This window comes from Pseudorasbora parva, chromosome 13 (assembly GCF_024679245.1).
Source record: "Pseudorasbora parva isolate DD20220531a chromosome 13, ASM2467924v1, whole genome shotgun sequence".
Taxonomy (NCBI): Eukaryota; Metazoa; Chordata; class Actinopteri; order Cypriniformes; family Gobionidae; genus Pseudorasbora; species Pseudorasbora parva.
Window position 1 is genome coordinate 19,656,840 of NC_090184.1, and position 22,003 is coordinate 19,678,842.

The window sequence follows — 22,003 nt, forward strand, 5'->3', positions numbered from 1 at the left end:
AAAAAAAAAAAAAGTCTTTATAGGTCACTTTTCAAGCACCTTATTGCGACCTTTATTCACGTTTTAAAGTCATGTGCCCTTGAGTTGGGGTTAAAATAATGACAGTGTCGTGTTACTTTTGTCATTACCAATCAAAATGTGTGTTCATTTTAATGCAATGTGTGGACTCTTTACCACCAATTGTCATATTCCCATTTAGCAAAAAAAATAAAAATAAAAAAAATAAATTATAATAATTAAAAAAAAAAAAAAATATATATATATATATATATATATATATATATATATATATATATATATATATATATATATATATATATATATATATATATATATATATATATATATATATATATATATATATATATATATATATATATATATATATATATATATATATATATATATATATATATATATATATATATATATATATATATATATATATATATATATATATATATATATATATATATATATATATATATATATATATATATATATATATATATATATATATATATATATATATATATATATATATATATATATATATATATATATATATATATATATATAAAATATATTACAACTACACCCACCCCGTCCCTAATCCGACCCAGTGATTTATATACACACATGAGCACGTGTTCCCTGGGATCAAACTCACCATTGCATGATCACATGTTATTGTATTGCAAAGCTTTACCAATTGCGCAGATAAAAGGGAAAAATGCTTTCAAATGAAAGTGTCCTATTGTCAATAGGAGCACAGCTTTAAAAAACACTCATATGGGTATTTTTTTTTATGAATCAGCAAAAGTGTTTTGCAATACAATGTGAACACAATAAGTATTGTACTTATTTTTTTATTTAAGTAGTAGTCAAGGCCACCTAATATAAAGTGGGCTTGCAATTCTGTATTTTTTTCCGTGCTTTTCACTAAGACCTAGAAATTTGACATTTACATGTCCTGTGGTAAAAGTTCTGTTAAAATAAACTAGTAGAATATAGACAGACATTCTGTATTGTCCCGTTCTACTCGTCGTGTTTTATTTTAGGCCACCGCTTTTGGCCATCTTCTTTTAATTGGTTGAATTCTCATAAGGCCTTGTACTTATGAAGGTCTTTGCAAGGAGGTGCAAATCATTGCTTCCTATTCAATCATATAACCATACATTTAGTCCTGCATCTAATGTTGTAAAATTCTGTTCCCCAAACAAGGTCATCAAAGCTTGTTTGTCAAGACGTCGCCGCGGTATTGTTTATGACAAAGAAGGATGGAATTGAACTGGTGCACTCGCACAGACACAGACTCGCCCTAATCCAATAAATCTGTTTTCAATTATGTTAGAATAAAGACTGAGACCTTTCAGCCGGGCTTGGAGTACATCCGCGCGGCCAGGTTGGCATTTGCAATAAGACCACTGAGGCTTAGAGGAGATGTAATCATCCCCCGACACCTTCAAGATAGGACAGAAATATGTTGGTGGACAATGATGGCGCCTGGTCTCGGTGTTGAATTGTTTCTAGAGATATCGAGAACGCCACTCAGCGATTTGTAATTAAAATCGCATTCTTGCATCAGCATCCTGCATATGTATGCCTCTCACAAAGCTGTTGGTTTAATCAGGAGCTGTAGTCTAGAATTCGAACGGCCACATGACACATACAACGGCCAGGAGGCAGAGACTGTATCCCATAGGGATTTAGTGCCTCGATTTGTGTCCACTGTGTGCTGCTCCCTTAGTCAGCCTTCTCTCCACACAATGCTATTTACCCGAGACTCAATCGATCTTAATCTCTCCTCCTCTGATTAAAAGGTAGAGCATGAAGCACTATTAGAATGAGTGGTTTTAAGATGTTTTGGAAGTCAGCGCACTGTATGAGCTGTTAAAGTGCGTGTGGAATTTCACCGCAAACCCATGCATCTTAAACAACCCGTAACCAGTTTCAGCAAGTGTGATAATTGCTGTGTGATTATTTTAATTAAATCATTTTAATTATTTTCAATATAGACATTCTTTACAAGTATGTGCAGACCCTGGTATAGTGGAGTGCACTTTCAGTATTTGTTAAAGTGTTCACTACATAACGTGAACTAACAACGGAAAGTTCTAAAGCATTTATTAATCTTAGTTAATGTTAACTTCAACATGTACAAATGCATTATTAAAATCAAACAGTTGAATCTGTTAATATTACTTAATGGCCCTGAGTTGACATGAACTGTGTTATCTAATGTTAAACAACGGACTTTATTGTAAAGTCTAGTAAAAGTAAACTTCAATTTGACTTATATTTAAAGGAATTGTATGTAAGATTGTGGCCAAAACTGGTCTTGCAATCCCTTTTAAATGACCTTAGAGCGGTGTATGCCCCTCCCCCTCCCCCCTGACTCGAGGTTGCCAGATAGGCTGCAGGATCCAGCAGGAACGTTCGTGACTGCAACTGTGGTAACTAGAGCAGATCTGGCAACCCGTATGCCGAAACACTACTGACTTTGTGATTGGTAGATAGGTGGAGGGGAGCGGAGCTTCAGGCCAAAACACAACATGTCAACATCAACATCAACTTTTAAATGACAATATCCTGGCCGGACTACTGTTGTCAGTGATATAAGTATTTGAAATGAACATGATTTCTTAGTGTCTAGTCTAGTGACATGCCAGGGCCATTTTATGATTAATTGTGTAGCGACTCAGGCGAATCAAACACACAATCGCCAGTTACATTTAACAAATATGTTTTGAAAGTTGTGCTGAGTGGCAGACCTTCCCCCAACACAACAGAGAAGGATTCTTCGTTACCCTGGAAACCATCTGATAAGATGTTTTATGGCCGAAAAGAATGTGGCCACATGAAGTCTTATACACAAAGAGCTTAAGACACAGTGCTTTTGCCTCAAATTATAGACAAACCATCTATAAATGAACATGCACCCCAGGACATTATATGTAAACACATAACTGTCTTGTAAAATGTTTATTCTGTATGGTATTTTGCATCTTTTTGTCTGTGTCTTAACAAAGTACTAGTTCAGATAACCTCATATATGTCATGTCTCCTATCAAATTAATGCTCACTTCACGACTTACACTTCCATGTATATCACTTATTCAGAAAATGCAGTGTGTGTTTGTTGCATTAATTATAGTATGAAGACTCAGAGACCCACTGAGTCGAACTTTGAAACAAAGAACCATAAATCTGCTGAGGAATTTCCCGCCGGGAAATCCCAACACTCTCATTGGTTAAGTCTAACCCTGGAGGGTGGGACTATTTCCAGACCTTAAAAGACCAGTGGAGACAATCTCTTACTCTCTTCTCTTCTCCGAAAATCTCTTGCTCTTACTTCTCCAACTCTCTCCCTGTGGGAGCCAACACCCACGGGGGGGGCTGGCACATAAGCCATGCCACCAATGCAGGCCCTCCAAGCAGGCCTCATCTCTTCCAAAGATCTTCTCTTCTACAATCCGATCTTCAACAACACGGAGCATCCCTAAAAGCAACCAGCCGTTCCCTCCCGACCTCGGAAAGAACCACCGAACACGCAGAAATACACACACACACAAGCGAGAAGCCAAAACGAAACCAAAAAGAATGCAAGTATTCTTCTTCTTATAAATTCAAACTGCTGTAAAGAGGGTGTGTTATTTTCCCGTTGGGATAAGTTAACTCCGTGAAGGTCGTTTTTGAGGAACTGAAGGAAAGCTGTTTCTTACCCTCCCCCACTCTCTTTGTCTCTCTCTCTCTCCCTCTCTCTTTGTCTCTCTCTCTCTCTCTTTTATCTCTCTCTAACTTCAGTCTATTCATTATTCTCTTTTATGTATTCTTTCGTTAATATCTATACTTCTACTCTCTTGATGCATATTTAGTATGTACTTTCTGTGTGAATTGTAGTGTTATTTTTAGTCTGTGTTTATTAAACCTCCAAAAGACATTTAATGAGTTGAATCTGTTATTCTGCCACATACACAAAGTCAATGAAACTTGTGATCTAACGTTACCTAACTGCTTATGCTACTATTTTAGTAAAGTAAACTGTATGACCATTTGAAATATAGAACTTATCCTGATCAGTAAAGTTAATGTTTCTTATGCGCTCGTAAAGCAGTAATCCCTTATTGAGAATTGATTTGAAAAGTCTATAACTAATTTGCAGGACAAACTTAGTAGGATAATTTCAAGCAATTTCATAAAGGGTTACTTGTATTTAATTAAACAATTTTCCCTATCGGAAAATTTTAATACGTAATGAACAACTGGCAAATCATATTCATAAATTCATGAATATTGAATATTAAATCCCTTTTGAGTTAATTATTCCCCGAGACATTAAACTCATGAGTCGTTGTTGTTACAATTGAAATATCTTTCTTACAGTGCATTGTGGATTGAACAATCAAATTAAGTTTGAACAAAATGTATAGCAATTGTGTTGCTTTAGCTCATTTTAATCAAGCAATTTAAACACGCAGAAAAAATAAAACTGTGAATTGACTATAAACGAATTGTTTGTTAATGATTTGTAAGTACTTTATTACTGTGCACTAATTATAAACTGTTACCGTTTTATTTTATGAGGTTGTTTAAAGCGATTTAATGTCAGAGCTGCATTTCCCGATAACGTTGTATCTTAGCGCGCTACGAAGACTCTAAAGGTATAACTTAACTGAAGGTATCCCATTTCTAGGCGTGTTCCCCGAACTATACCTTAGGAGGTCGCTTAAGGTATACCTTCTTAAGTGCGACGTTAGCGGGTGCTGTCCGTGGCGGCGGTGCTGAATGGGCTTATATCGATGGCTCAAGAATTGATTATTTACTCTATGCAGTCGCTGTTTTTACAGCGTTATGTGAAAAAAAGTATGCTCTTTATAAAAGAAGCACTTCAGAAATAGTTTAACTTTCATTTATCATTCAAAATTGCACCTAAATTCTGAAATGAGTGCACAAACCTGCAATCTCATGCTCAACCGCATCATGAGCATCACGCGTCATTTAAATTATTACAATATATTTTCCATAGAGTGTCTTGATTTACACCACAACCAGGGATGATTGTCCATGCAGCATCACATTATTGTGTAAATGACTAATTTATATTATTAGATGGCCTAGTCAATAAAAACGCAACACGCAAAACATATAATCAGCCGCTACTATATGCGGAGAAAAAATAAAGAAAGAGGAGAGCCACCACCAGCTGATTTCAGGGCTGAGTGGGTAGCTGAGCTCTGTCCAGTTTGTCTCAAAAAAGTTGGTCCAACAAGATCTAAAAGCTGCTGAATTTGCTTTCGTGGTAGGCGAATTTTTTTTTTAATAGCATCTTCTGACATGGTAGCCAGGGGACTAAAGTTTTCACGACTAAATGGCTCCGCGGACGGCACCGTCTTTGATTTAACACAATTCTATTCACTGCATCGTTGCCAAAGTTTGACTAAACTCCTCTTCACAATCATTCCCTTTAAATAGGCTCCTAAGCCTTTCCTGTCTAATGGTTTGCCAGCTGATGTACCTTTGGATAATATCATTAAAAAGCTAACAACCATTAGTGTTTGTAATTAAAAAAAAATGTATGACAATTTTAACCCTTGCATAAAAAATTTAAAAAATAAATAAAAAAAATCAGCTAGCCTTATTGAACACAGGGTGTATATTACAACTTCAGAATTATATTCGTATAGACTGACATATAAAGAATCTTTTTGCACAGTGGTGGCCACTAGTGGAATGAACTGTTAATAGTGATAAGGTATAGCTAAGAGCGGTCCAGACCAACCTTACGAAAGCATGACTTAAAGAAGGTATTCTTAACTAAGTTCGTTTCGGGAAACACATATTAACGTTAAGGGATACCTTAAGGTATAACTTAAGAATGACGTAGAGTTAAGAAGGTTTCGGGAAATGCAGCCCAGTTCATTTTGTGAAAAATGTGTACATTTTCTTTTCACCTTAATTGAATTAAAAGTGTGGAAAACGTTGCCTATTTTATTTCACATCACTCAGAACCAGCTTGCAAGATATCACAACATGGAATTGTGTTCAGCACAGAGGTGTTTTTCCTGTGTTTTGCACAGTTGCCTGATTTGCATAATTAATTAAGCGAATGGGTGCTAAAAAACCCGTGCAAATAAACAACACTATCAGTAAGTGCAATTCAATCTTAGTGAATTCGCCCCGTTATGTTCTATTATCTTCCTGTCCATGCCCATAGCCGCCAATCAGTTAAAAGTGAGTTTCGGGGAAGGAAATACAACTACACCAACCAATATCTAATTATTTATCTATGTTTGTGTACTATGTGTCATTTCACCTGACGTATGAATGTAGTTATTGTGTTGAATTAGCGTTAGCTCATGCAGTGAACTTCCAGCGTCTCCTGTGTAAACATGCATAATTAGATGCAGGCTTAGGCAAAAGCCAGAACTGCAGCTGGCAAAGAAAGCAGAGAGAGAGAGAGAGAGAGAGAGAGAGAGAGAGAGAGAGAGAGAGAGAGAGAGAGAGAGAGAGAGAGAGAGAGAGAGAGAGAGAGAGAGAGAGAGAGAGAGAGGGGGAAGGACAGAAATTGTCTGTTGACAGGCGGGGATGTTGGTGGGGGTGAGAGAAACAGAGGACAGTGACTAAAAGCCAATTAATTAGCGAGAGCGGTGATGTGTGTCAGCTGCCTGTTGACATCAGCCCAGATCTCCGTTCACAGCTCAGCTAGTACCCCCCTCTCCCCTTCGCTTTTCAACATCTCCCTCCATTTCCCTTCCGCTCATTCACATCTCATCTCTTTGCATTAGAACTCTCACACTCTCACGTCCTGATTGTTTACACAGAAACACACAGATGAGCACCGCTACATACAACCCCGCTCAAACAAACCGACACACAACTCGCAAAATCATTCATCCTGGTGGACATTCATCTTCATGAGAACGAACCACACTTCACATAAAACCGTACGCAGGTACACAGATCAGCAAGCCATGACCACAGAAAACAACACCAAGACATTTAGACAAGACAAAAAAAAGGGGTGTTGGATTTCCTTGTAAACAATTTTCACTCGCATTTGCTAGTACATTTCACGATTAATTACAACGAACTGGCAATTAACACGTTGAATGAAACATGACATTTTGAAGTATAAAGACTGGAAAACACACTCCAATAATCTTTTTCTTTAGCAAAGCAGAACATTCAGCTGGAATTAGCCTTGGCTCTTCCAGTATAGGGTGAGGCTAGATTTCATCTATTAAGATTTGATCATGGAAAGTCAGGGATTTATTTTATTTGTATATTATTTGATACTATTATTACCAACTGCAGCCTTGGTTACATCATCATAAAAGTTATTTCAGAATTAAATTTAGTTTAAACATTATGAAAGAAAACACATTAAAATAATAGGGTGCACAGAGAGATCAGTTGTTGTTTTAATTGGCCGATATTCTTCGGTTATTCTCCTATCGGCAATCTAAATGTAATTCACATAAGTATGCCTTTTTTTAAATCTATACATAATAAATGTGTTGTTGCGGTTTGGCAGGCAATGGAAGAGGAGAAAGAGAGGTGGATCTGCAGCTGTTTACTTTATTAATTAACAAAGCAGATAATCCAACAAGAAAGAGTATGCGATTTAAGGAGCAGCCTAAGATACATCGGGCATAACATTATGAACATTATGAATGAATTATCAACTAGTATTGTGCTGATTCCCCTTTTGCTGCAAAAACAGCCCTGACCTGGCATGGACCCCTGAAGGTGTGCTCTACACCAATATGTTAGCAGCAGATCCTGTAAATTGTGAAGTGAGGCCTCCATGGATGGCTGATTGGATTGAGATCTGGGCAATTTGGAGGCCAAGTCAACCCCTCAAACTCGTTGTTGTGCTCCTCAAACCATTCCTGAACCCTTTTTCCTTGGTGGCAGGGCGCATTATCCTGCTAAAAAAGACCACAGCCACTAGGGAATACTGTTTCCATGAAAGGGTGTACCTGGTCTGCAACAATGCTGAGGTAGGTGGTATGTTTCAAAGTAAAATCCACACAAAGCATCACACTGCCTCCGCCGGCTTGCCTTCCCAAATGCATCCTTGTGCCATGTGTTCCCCAGATAAGCGACGCACCAGGCTATCCACGTGGTGTAAAAGAAAACGTGATTCATCAGACCAGGCCACCTCCTTTCATTGCTCCGTGGTCCAGTTCTGATGCTCACATGCTCACTGTTGGTGCTTTCGATGGTGGACAGGGGTCAGTATGGGCACCCTGACAGGTCTGTGTCTATATAGCCCCATAACCAACAAACTGCGATGCACTGTGTATTCTGACAGCTTTCTATCAGAACAAGCATTACTTCTTGAGCAATTTGAGCTATAGTAGCTCGTCTATTTGATCGGATCACACGGCCGGCCTTCACTCCCCACGTGCATCAATGAGCCTTGGCCGCCCATGACACTGTCACCGGTTCACCATTGTTCCTTCCTCGGACCACGATACTGACATAGATACTGATCACTGCAGACCGGGAACACCCTGCAAGAGCTGCAGCTTTGGAGATGCTTTGACCCAGCCGTCTAGCCATCCCAATTTACCCCATTTTTCCTGCTTCTAACACATCAATTTTGAGGACAAAATGTTCTCTTGCTGCCTAATAAATCCCACTCACTCACAGGTGCCGTGATGAAAAGATATCTGTCATAATGTTATGCCTGATCACTGTACGGGGAATCAGAAACTAACTAACACTGGAAGGCTACACGTTGCATGTCTATGAATTGTACAGTTCCTGTTGTTAAGAGTCATTACGGTAATTATTCCGACTCGCTATATAGTTAGATATGGAGAGGACTTATTTAAAATAAGAGTTAAATTAATGAAATAAAGATGTGATCAAAATTTAAACTATACTTATATCATGATCATAAGCTTCAAATTTCCTGATCGGGACTTCAAGTGGAGGTGGAAAAACATAATTATGAGTTCTGAGCACAAATGACAGAGTGAAGATATATTCAATGAATTCACTATTTATTTGTGTTTATTAGCTTTGTCTCATTTCAGAAGGCTGCGTCCTCCGGAGGTCGCATTTGAAGGCTGCATACGTCATAAGGCCGTCTCATTTCAAAAAATTGAGAAGGACACTCCTAATGCGACCTTCGAATGCGTCCTTCTTTCACAGGATTTCGGAGTGTGCATGAGGTGTAGCCTTCACGGCTGGAGATAACCCACAATTCTTTGCGTCTCCATTAACAACCGTCATAAATATTTTTTTTTATATTATATGAAAAAACGGCCCCACCACCAGATATACATGCGAGCGTAGGTGTGGTGTTTAAAATAAGTAGTTCAAGCTTTTTTTGTTGTTTTTTTTAAGCTCTATTACCTCAAACAGATAGTTTTGGTAAACAGGATTACAACTGTTTAGTGCATTTTAAATGTTTAGAACAGTACATTGCTGTCAAGACAAGAAACGTTTCTTAGTCATTTTCAAGTTATAAATAATTTTCATTCATATAACTGGCGTGAGAGCGCAACGAGGCTGAACTTGTTGGCATAGCAACGTGAGACTTCCTGTCTGTGTGTCCTACAAAGGACGTCTCGTTTAATTCTGACTGAGGACACTCCGTATACTGCATCCTTCACAGGACGTGTCCTCCGGAGGACGCAGCCTTCGAAATGTAACGAAATGAGACACAGCAATTGTTCACCATATAATTATTTTGTTTTGTTTTGTTGAGGTTACATCTGTGTTACGTTTATGACTTAAATATGCGATATGTTGTGATATTGATGGAATTCCAACATGTAAGTACAAATTACCCATGTGCACTTTTCTTTTCTTTACTGTTCTGTCAGTTTGGCATTAAAATCCGACTTTTTTTATTAAAGGAGGAAATTGCAACAGATATGTCAGTATCAATGCAGAATTGGCCCCGATGTCAGTAACCATTTGAGAATTCTATCCTTTGGGTAAACTAACTGGTGTACATTGGGGAAACCAATTTGCTTATTTAAATAAGTTCCAGCTGTCTGTTTTAAATTGATTCAATGTCACTGACTGCTTTGCGTCATTGGACTGTGTAGTAATTTCACAAATAAAACGTTTTAGCAAAAATATAATGAGGTAAATATTGCTGTGTATTAGCATGTATTGTTAGATTGGTGCATGTAAATGAAAGTTATTAAATGCAATTCATTAAGCATAAACATGCTTTGATTATTGCTAATATTCTATTCTTCTGTTCTATTATTTTCTAGCAGTAGAAGCAGTATGAATAACTTGATGAATATCTGATCATTCATACTAATGGAGCACATAGAGGCAATTTATAGCACTGGGTAAAATCGAATCGTTCCCTCAGTTGTGCCCATGAGCGAGACATGTCACTTCTACATGCAGATTCTGTGAGGGAACATCCTTTCTGCCCCGGGCAAACTTTAAGTACCATTGGACCTGCTACATAGAGCAAAGCGCTCCCTTTGAGTTTCACCTCCAAAAATCACTGTGATGCCAAACCCTGCCTGGAATTAAAACACGGTAAACAGAGCGAGACTTTGCCCAATTTCCTCTCTACCTGTCAGAATGAGAAAAATGGCCCATGGCAAACTATTCATCTTTCATTTGAGAGGGACCAGAAGAAGAATATGAGTTTCAGCAATGGGTTGAATCTGTGATGCACATCTGACACGTTTTTGAATTTGCTGGAGAATGGTAAAGTTTGACAATGTTTCGATCCCCTCAGGCAGTCTCTAATTATAAACTTCCTGCTTGGGTAATGCACTAATTATCATTTTTACAATAAATTAAACATTGCTCTACTGGCCCAGCACGTACAGTCGCGCGCACACACGCAAACACATCATGCAGTGTAAACAGTGACATGCAGTTTTGTGGCTCCTCTGGGAAAATGTGAGAACACATTTTTCTGTCTTGTCTGTTTGTGCTGTTTCCATGGGCACACTCAATCATTTTACATTTTCAAGTTTAATATGTTAATTACGAGCCCGTCAACATCTCTGGATAGTGTTTTACACTCAGGTGAAAAACTCTGCAGAGCAACATGTGTGTGTTTGTGTGCAATTAACCAAACAAAGGTGCCAATGTCAACTAATTTATATCTTGTCAGTTGTTTATTCTACAGCTGTTCGTAGCTTGACTATCATCAACTAGTCCAATCAATGCTAATTAAATGCAAAGTAGCAGATTACATATTCCTATGTGTAAATATTTTGCAATGTTTTTTTCCCCCCACTACAGCCCGTATGACTTAAATAAATGAGTAAAGTGTTTAATTGATGTTCTTGAAATTCAGCTTTGTTAGTGGTGAGATCTAAATATTTACTTAGCAATATGTTCAGTATTTTAATTAATTTTCTTTCACTTTCTGCATCGGTGACTAAGACATATATACGTTTTTCCAAGTGTTCCGAGGCCAAACGATTGATTTGTGTGAAGAAAATCCCCAAAAGCGATCAGTAACGTTGAGTCCATCCGCCGAATATTAAAGGTCCCGTTCTTCGTGATTCCATCTTTCAAACTTTAGTTAGTGTGTAATGTTGCTGTTAGAGCATAAATAATACCTGTAAAATTATAAAGCTCAAAGTTCAATGCCAAGCGAGATATTTTATTTAACAGAAGTTCCCTATCAAAGGCTACAGCAAACGGCCGGTTTGGACTACAGCAGGAAGTGCAGGGATGTAATGACGTCACTAGAACCATTTGTTGACTAACCCTCCGCCCACAAGTACACGCAAAAAAGGGGGCGTGGTCTTGTTGCTCTCCTACGTGGAGAAGAGCGCACATTCAGCGCTTGCATCTCCCCGTTATGGTAAGAGGCGGGACGTTTTCGGGCAAAGTGCGCTAAGCTGCTGTCCAATCACAACTCGGGAAGCGCTGGCCCAATCAGAACTTGTTACGTGTTTCTGAAGGAGGGATTTCATAGAACAAGGAAATCATCAGGCCGTTTTTAGGACAGAGGAAACAGCGCTGTACAGATAAAAAAATGTGTAATTTTTTTACACGCGAAACATGAACTCATGTTATATTGCACACTGTAAACATAATCAAAGCTTCAAAAACACGCGAAGAACGGGACCTTTAATACATTTCAAATATTGCCGCCGGAAGAACCCTCACGTCAGCTTTGACAGCATTGGCTGTTGTATGTCGCGTGAACAATTGCGTCATTACATCAGCTTTGATTGTAAAATGCCACTGGCTCTCGTGTGTCTCGTGACCAATAGGGTCATGCTGAAGAGTCGTTTGTATCATTTGAATAAGAAATATGAATGGAGTGCGCGTGTGGAGCGCGATCATCATTTCAACGATTAAAACATTAAGATCAACTCTGTTCTTCACATAAAGATATCGTCTGACTTCAGAAGACTTGGAATGCAACATGAGTTAATACTTCTACAGTCCCTGACAAAAGTCTTGTCGCTTGTGTACAAATTGACCTAAAGTGCCACTGAAATATATTTCTAATCAAGATATTTTTACAAGAAATGGCTCATTTTAATCCCACCAGCTTTTGTGATAATGTTTCAGTAAAAAACTAAACTTTCAAAAAGTATTCTAATATTCACAGCTTGGTAAAGCCCATTGAGTCAATTTTTGCAAAGACATAAGTGTTATCACCTTGTCATATGAGCTTCCCCTGTGACTAATATTGGATCAATTAGGTCTCAAGTGTCTATAAAAAGAACCCCAGTACGCTAGACCTTCACATCAACTGCAACTAGACCTCTGCAAACATGCCTAAGATTCACCCTGAGACTAAAGTTTTGATTATCAAGAGGCTGAAGACCAGATCCACTGCTGATGTGGCAGACACCTTCAATGTGTCTCAGCGTTAAGTACAGAGGATAAAAAAAAGATTTGAAGAGACTGGAGACGTTTTTGACAAGCCCAGGTCAGGCAGACCCCACAAGACAACTGCTCGAGAGGACCGTTTGTTGGCTCGAAAATCCAAGGCCAGCCCATTTTCCACTGCAGCAGAGCTCCACGAGACCTGGTCACCTGAAGTCCCTGTGTCAACCAGAACAGTTTGTAGAATTCTGCCTCGAAATGGCCTCCATGGTCGAATCAGTGCCCAGAAGCCAGCACTAAACAAAAGACAATTGAAAAAACGTGTGGCATTTGCCAAGGCCCACAGCCTGCTAAAAGGATGGACGCTGGAAAAGTGGCAGAAGGTGGATTTTTCAGATGAATCTTCAGTTGAATTACACCACAGTCGCCGCAAATATTGCAGGACACCTACTGGTGCCCGAATGGAACCGAGATTCACCCAGAAAACAGTGAAGTTTGGTGGCGGAAAAATCATGGTCTGGGGTTACATCCAGTATGGGGGTGTGCGAGATCTGCAGGATGGAAGGCAACATCAATAGTCTAAAATACCAAGCAATCTTAGCTACCTCTTATTCCCAACCATAAAAGAGGCTAAATTCTGCAGCAGCTCCATCGCATACTTCCATCTCCACATCAAAGTTCTTCAAGGCGAAGAAGATCAAGATGCTCCAGGATTGGCCAGCCCAGTCACCAGACATGAACATCATTGAGCATATGTGGGGTAGGATGAAAGAGGACGCATGGAAGACGAAACCAAAGAATATTGATGAACTCTGGGAGGCATGCAAGACTGCTTTCTTAGCTATTCCTGATGACTTCATCAATAAATTGTATGCATCCTTGCCAAACCGCATGGATGCAGTCCTTCAAGCTCATTGAAGTCATACAAGATATTAAATTTGGATCTCACAGCACCACAACTTAATTTGCTTACATATTTTTGTATTTGCAGTAAATTTGTTACATTTCTGTATAGGCGACAAAACTTTTGTCTTGCCAAAATTTTACCTTTCTGTCTTGATCAAATGATAAATATTTCTTCTGTGAAAATTATTTATTTCAGTGCATTAAACATCATTTGGGAGGGTTTTAGCTTTTCATATGAGCTATTTCTAACACCAATTGATTAATTAAAAGTCAGGTTAATATCAGGTATTTCTAGAAAAATAGATAAGCGACAAGACTTTTGTCAGGGACTGTATACTGTTTCTGGTCCGTTTTTGCAATAAATAACTGTGACTGTACATTTATTTGCCTGTTATGTGTTTTATGTTGTTGAGTGGGTAGGTTTAGGGTAGGAGAGGAGTGAGTTGCTCCAAAATATAAAATTAGGCTATAAATATTCATAAAATCATGTTTACTTTTACAAATGCAAAGAATTAAATGTGTGTTGGGAATCTGTGGACCACGGATGCTGCCTGTCATTGACTTACATAGGCATCACTTTTCAGCGATTCCATGAAACTACCACCGATTTTTGAGTTAAGGGTCCGTGTTCATTTCACGGAATTCTGTGAGAGCAGGTTGCGTGTGCAACAAGTCTCCCTACCAGCTTCCGAGCGAACGCACATTATAAGTAAAGCTATTAACATAACTTTCAAAACACACAAATGTATTTAGTATGATCGTTTTAAAACAGCACTGCGTTACCCCATACACGCAACGAAAAGAGCAGAAGCGGCCGACTGCAGAATAAGCATAATAAAAGCCCAGAGACCGGCGTTTTGCGCAGGTCTCTCTCATTATCATCTGCTCCCGAGGGCTCTCGCGCGTCCTGCTTCATACTAACGTAATGTTAATAAAACTTTAATACATTCGCTCATTCATAAACATGATTTCTGCCCGAGTCCTTCGGATTCCTCAGCTATGGAGGTGAAGAGTCAAGACTACAATTTCCATGATCCCACGGATATTCACGGCATAATAAAGCTACACTTTTGACCTCTAGTTGCAAAAATTACATACTGTGCTTTTAAGTACACTTAAGTGGCCTTTTATTTAATTAATATTATAGTATCTGCAAGTACAGTTTTGTATATATTTGTAATACATTAAGTATATTATACAAGAGCGCATTTATCAATACAATTAGGTCCACTTACTGATTAACACCCACATTATCATTCAAATTTCCATTTGGTTCTTACTGTAACAGTAACAGACTACACAGTGCAATTGGTTGAAATAAATTAGATAAACAATATAAAATAAGTACATCGCTTAAGTTATCTGCAATACGATGACAGATAACTAAAACTTCCTGACCCCATCAAATTTGACTTACGTTTAAATTCGGACAGGGCGATATGATGCAGGGCTCCTCCCCAGTTTCCATGGTTGTTTTAGGGAGGCTGGCGGTGGGCTCAAGATCAGGTTTCACTGAGCCTGTTGTAGGCTGAGGATCATGCTTGGGCAGTGACCCATACCCAAAAGCCTGGATGGCATTTCCTGCAAGTAAAGAAAAATAAATAAATAATAGGTTCAAAGCACATTTTCATAGGATAATTTTTCTGTAGGAAGTCAGAAAGTCAGAGAGACTTTTAAATCGCCAGATCCCTTGAGGAGAAAAGTAATATGTGTCTTCCGCTCCAAGTTTGTGAGGAATGAGGCATTAGTTAGCTGTATCTGGGGGTCAGCAGTTCAGCTAAATGCTAATTCTGCAACGCTTGCAGATTTTGGATCTGTTAATTGCTTGAAAAACAAACCAGGACACATCTACTCACCACATACACAGGCTGTCTCACAATTTAGTGAGCTGACTTGCTGTCTAAAGCCTTCATGCATCGGCTCAAAATACTCTTAACAGGACACAGCTACATCATAGGAATAATGCTGCTAAGGCAATGCGGACAGAAGATTTGACTCACAGTTAATTTCGAAAGAGTTTGCTGACATCAAACATCAGGACACAAATACAGTGTGCTGCTTTTCTGTTTGTATAATGATAACATCATTCAATCCACAAAAAGGATATATATGTGATGCTGCCTTACAATTAATTTAAAATGAGGTACAGCCCTCAAATCACATGTGTGCCTACAATTCCTTAAAATACAGACTACGAAAGCAGTTCGCTAGTTTTGGTGAGAGACACGATTAACATGTAATCTATGCAAATTATACTGTATCTTTGCTAGTTTTGACTTGAAAAAATCTCTCTCAGCCTATCTCACAGTGGGATATCGGATGCGATGTCTCCTGTGCTAATGCCTGAAGCTCTGTAGCTTATTATCTTATGTTTTTGTTTCCGCTCATGTTATTTCTTTCACTGTGGAAGATATTTCTGCCAAGCAGTTATTGGAAATTCTTCATCTTAGATTCTCTTTTATTTGCTTCCTAATTGTATAATAATGCAATTGTTAATAATGCATTTTTATGGTCGTTGATAAACAAAATTTGTTGAGGGATTGTATATCTTTTTTACTGTATTTCTTCTCTTCCTCAAAACATAACAATTTAAAATTAAAATAAATCCTCTCTCCCAGACTACACTTGTCAAATGAGAATAATCCATCTGTCTGTCTGTCTGTCTGTCCTCTCTCTTCTCAGCTCTCAAATACACGTCTCAAGATAGCCAGAGGAACAGAATAACATAATTTCCCAAATGCTGGCCTTTTCTTGTCAACTTAGCAGAAAACCACTTCAGTGTAATCTATTGGTATTTTCCTTGAGCAAAACCCAGACAAAGAATCACGCACTTGCCAGTATAGAAACAAGATATATACGCCAACAGCCAAGAACTGTGATTTGCTATATGCTATTGCTAATCAGATACCTTTCCAAGTAGATGAATGGACGTTTGATTTAATTGTACGTTTTTGGTCTCATTTTTATGAACAGAAAGATTGTAAAATTTAAATGTAATTATTTGATAAAGGTTAATTTAGTCAGTGTTTAGGAATAAACTAGCATATACTGTATATTGTCTCAAAGCTAAAGGTGCGGTCACATTAGAGAAATTTCACTGTCTATTGCCAATTGTGTATCATTGTATGCAGAGCTCATACAGAGGCAAACCAAGCTAGCAGCTCTCTGTTTACCAACACGGTCACCTATTTTAAACTGCTGTGAAATTATTGTGGTAAAATCTTTAACCCAATTGACCTATAGGTAGGCCAAAGCCCCTCCCCTCAAACGCAAATGAGCCAATGGCAGTTGAGTATTAGTTGCGCTGGGAACAGAACTCGTACATATTTAGGTTTCAGCCCCATAGAGAACCTTTGGAAAATCAGAAGCTGTCATCGGTTTGATGGCGTTTATGCTACAAAAATGGTAAAACGATGTGTCTAGGGTGCATTGATTTCAGGTTTCCTGAGATAATTTTCTGGTTATCATACACTAAGTTACGATTAAAGTTAAAGAGTCCCTGCTAACATGCAAACAGAAATAACTAACTGTTCTCACGTCATGTAACGTGAACATTATACATCAAAAACACACATTTCTCTGAGTCTAGAGTTTAGATATGTTTAATGTCTACATTATCTGTGTTACTAAAGAGGGACTCATATTTTGATGGGTATTAAAGTCTACTGAGTGATGTAGGTAGCGAAAGGGAGAGCTCACATTTGTAGTTTATTGGAGTTGTATTAGATACAGAGTTTACAGTTTATTACCAACCCCGAAAAGCCATACGTATGTATTCGTTTACTGTTAGTTGTATGAGTGTTTTGTGTAATTTTCTGTGTATGTTAAAGGTATACTGTGTAGTATTTTTGCAGTAAAATATCCAAAAACCACCAGGCCAGTCTTATATATTTTGTTCAGTTGATCTCTTACAATATCCCAAATGTTTCCAACTATTTGTAAATTGTGAGAAAATTGCTATTTTAGCCAAGGAGCCGGGACGTCTGAGGGAGTCGCCTGTCAATTGCGTCATATCTGCATTAACCTCAGTTTCCAGTTTTATTTGTCAGAAACGCTTTACACTTAGCAGTATGCAACAAGTGTCAGAGCAGCTCCTGAGAGAACGCACAGAGACACATCATAACATAATTTTCAACACACTTAAATGTATCTAATATGACAAACAGAGCTGAGTTACCTCATACTCATGGCCGCAAAAACGGAAATAGTGCTGGCGACTGTGTCCTGTCATAATAAAAGTCCTGTTGCTCGCGAGCCATGTGATGTACCACAATCGCACCAGCAACCTTGCTCAGCTCCCTCCACATTCTGTGCTGCTCTGCTTTACACTACAGTAACGTTAATAATCACATTCATGAACATGGATTTTGCCGGTGAAACTACTGATAAACCAGATTATTTATACTCACGGTGTGTCCCAAATCACATTCGGTATAGTAGTTACTACATTTGGTTTGAAACTTACTTCCCGACCATTAAAACAGTATGTTCTGTTTATTATGAATATGGGTACCCTATAAGTCCAACTCTAACCATTAGGCCACACCTGCCAAGTTGTTACCAGCTCTCTATCACTCTGCTTTTAATGTGCTTTATCACATCAGAAATTATTGACGGAAATGCCAAATTTAGCAAACAAATCTCAAAAAAACAAAAAAGTTTTTTTTAGCTTGCTTGAGGTGGTTTTTGAGTCAATGTGAATAATGGGAGATGGAAACCCTTAAATAATTATACATGTTGCATATATTTTCTGGACTCGTCTGTTTTTCTGTGCATAGTATGCTTTATTAGTTTGCTGTTTATTGAATTTGGTCTTTTAATACCAATTTCTTAAGCCCTGTTAAGTGTTTTTCACACTAAGGTTAAGCTGAGGGAATTTTATTTACTGTTGGTTACTAGGTTACAGTACCCCCTTATCCACTCGAACTACTCAACCCACTCAATTCGCTTGAAAAAAAACAAAAAAATTTTGTTGTCTTTTTTTGCGAACTTTGAAAAGATTTGCTTCACGTTGGGATGGAAACCAAGCTACTGTAATGTGACCTACAGCATCATTTCTGCAAACTACTGTATATACAATAGTAGGGAAATATTTAATTTTGGACGCAATTACATTTTTTTCGGAATATTTAAAGTCTATAAATATTTGGAATATTTAAAATCTATAGAGTAAAGAAAAGACTACAGCAATTTATGTTTCATGTCAAGTTTAATGCTAAAGAATGAACATGTTCAACTCAATCTTAGATCTGTAAATCTAAACATATGTCCGCATAAATTTAATTTTCATTTCAAAATAAGCCAAAGATCTCTAAATGGCTGAACTCACACACTATCACCATGAAATACCAAAAAAGGAGTCCTGTAGCAGCACACGATAGCATGCCAGGGTGGAAGCCTTATGTAGTCTCAGCCTACCTGTTTACTTTCTGCTAACAAGCATGACATTAGTTACAAAACAGTCAGACTTTATGATTCTGGAGGTGGGTAGAGCTTCCACACATGGGTTGAGGTTTGCAAGGCAAAGTAAACACAAAACATGGCAGCTTTCAAACATAGCAACATTCACACAGGCAGAACGCTTTAATAACAAAAGAGGGTTAGACTTACGGAGACAGGTGTTTTCCATGAAGTCCTGTAGAAACTTTTCACACTCCTCTTCCTGATTCCCGCTGCCTCTGCAGCTGCACCAGGGAGAAATGGTGAAGTTTGAGTGTCCTGAGTCCATGTAGTTAGGAGTCATGTCTGTACCTATAGGGAGAACAAATCACGCTAAATATGTAATTCTAATGTATATCACATTGAACTAGGAAATAAACACAGACATTAACTACATTTTCAAAGGTTTTTTTTTTTTTTTTTTTGTTATTTATTATCTTGATCAATATAAAGAGAGCATTAAAATATTAAATTACGCTAATACACTACAGTTCAAAAGTGTGGTGTCAGTATGATTTTTTCAGTATGAAGTCTTTTTTAATTAGAAAATACTGTAAAAACTTAAAAATTTTGAGAAATTACTATCTTTATTTTAATATATTTTAAAATACAATTTCCAGTAGTCGTTACTCCAGTCTACATCCAAATTCAGACTCACTCAAACACCCTATCTTATCTGTTTATTCTTTTTTATAATTGTTTTATTTACCTTTGTTCTTATCTTTGGTTATTGTCATTTTATATGTTCATTTGAGTTAAAGCCCCACTTGGCTACTTTTGCTCTCGGGGTCCCCCTACAGTTTGGAAAAAATAATGTCCTCAACTACTGTCGTAAGCGCTGTAATCCTACAACAGGGGATGCCATCGCGCGTGCATTTGTTGACATGACAACCCTGATAGCCCTGAACTAGTGATGCGTGGCTCGTCTCATAACCCGCGGACCCCGTATGTCTATTTAATGGTCGCGGGTGCGCGGCGGGTTGTAAAAATATATACAGTGGTGCGGTGCCGGCCAAATAACTTCATAAAAGTGGCGCTGCGGATCGGTGCAGCACATGGTGCAGCACTAACAGTTCCCCTGAACACTGCAAGAGGATTTCGAGTTCTTCTGGCGGCGCGTGTGAAATGTCTTCATCCCAGGTAACGTTACAGTCAGTGGCATATGCTTCAGCATGTCATATGAATATAATTTCATGGCTTTTATTTTTTTCAAACGCCAAATAATCACGATGCTCACGTTTACAAGCCAGCGTCATTATAGTAGTCTATTGGTTACCGTTTTACAGAATCTATATGATACTTCAGTTCAATGTTTGAGTGGTAGCTCACCGTAACAAGCAGGACAGCATCGGTCGGGCACGCCTCCTCCAGCTCACGCCGACGAGCAAACCCTGGTCACATTTTGATCCTAGTCCTGCCTTTAATCCCATCACTTTTTCGTTTCCTCTTATTGCTTTCCTCCAACAAAACATTTTCTTTCTTATGTGTCCTGGCTGCTTCGGACATGACTATATTATCCGACGAACAAAGTTGTGCTCGCACGTCTGAATGTAAGGAAGTGTGTGTGTTGGTGGAAGTGACGTATATGCCGTAAAGCAGTCGAATTTTGTAGTTCTTTTTGTTCTCGGGTTACTACCCGAAACCCGAAGTTTAAAAGTACGATTAAAAACGATACAGACCCCATCAGGCTATGGCAGACGTGTCATTCAACCTATTGTAAGTCGATTTATCATCACAAGAGTCTTAAAAAATATATTATGAAGGTTGAAAAGTTACCTAGTGCTGCTTTAAATATGATGAGTGAACACTGGGTTTGATGGAAATAGCAAGTTTGACAAAAAGGTTTGATTATGTGGAAATCTGTGAAAAGCTATGATGGTGTGAAAATGGGTTTAACAAGAAGGTTCAAGAGTAGAAATAAGGGAATAGGGATTGAAATGGATGTTATGAACGTGTTTGAGAAATAAATGAAAGAGAGGTCTTCTAATTAAGATAGTACATGTATGTAGACTGTAAACTGAAGAACGTTTTATATTTTATTTAATTAATGCTAAAATTAAGTGTTATAAAACGCAATCTAGAAAATTGACTATGAAAATGTACTGCATTTATTTAAAGCTAACAGAATAATCAAAAACATTCTTTAGCTCACCGATGAGTCTGGTGTAAGATGCAAGACAGGCCTGGTAGTCGTCGTTGAGGCAGCTGCTGATAGAGTGAGGGGTCATCTGACAGTTTGTGTGGAAATCAGCCAGTCGTGACCTTGGCAGAAAAACACAACAGCAACAGGCCAACATGAAACTACATGGAAAAATGAAATGCAGTCAGTCTATAGTTTTGCCTAGGGGTGAAAAATTGGGGGAAGTTTGTGCATGTGTGTTTATGCCTGAAGAGGCCAGCTGCAATACACAAAGGACAGATTTTGAGTCTGTGCATGTTTAGAGGCATCTTCAGCTTTACACATCACTGCTTTTTCTTCAAGATAAGGGGAAATCATGACCATCTCTCTTTCTTTTGCTGTCTTTCATTCTTCCTCTCTCTTGTCCATTAGTTAGTCATCGTTGCTGACCGTGACCACGGCATGTTTGTGGTTCAGAGGCATCCTGGGGGTCAGGCAGCAGACAGGACATCCTCTCTGGAGCAGAAGAGCTTCCACAAACACTTGAACCGTCTTCTTATAGTTATCTCCCTCTATCTTAGACTTTCATTCTCTGTCTGTGTAAGCAATTTGTTGTTGCAGAGAATCTTTTTGGAACATTGTCGGACAAGTTTACAGGAGATATGAGAGCAGTGGCCCAATAAGTGAACAGACACGGTGGCCGTTTCTCAACACCCACATGCATCACCAGTCCAGCCACAG

General features: G+C 38.3%; 1 protein-coding gene across 3 annotated transcripts in view; it reads right to left on the bottom strand.

Annotated features, from left to right (window-relative positions):
- The window catches only part of gfra2a (GDNF family receptor alpha 2a), a 128,912-nt gene that overhangs the window by 4,504 nt on the left and 102,405 nt on the right, over positions 1-22,003 (bottom strand). For all 3 annotated transcript variants that reach the window (XM_067413389.1, XM_067413391.1, XM_067413390.1), the window contains exons 5-7: positions 21,296-21,405; positions 19,315-19,455; positions 15,122-15,285 (exon numbers count right to left, since the gene is read on the bottom strand). In XM_067413389.1, coding sequence (XP_067269490.1) covers positions 15,122-15,285; positions 19,315-19,455; positions 21,296-21,405 — 415 coding nt within the window. The remainder of the gene's footprint in view (positions 1-15,121; positions 15,286-19,314; positions 19,456-21,295; positions 21,406-22,003) is intronic.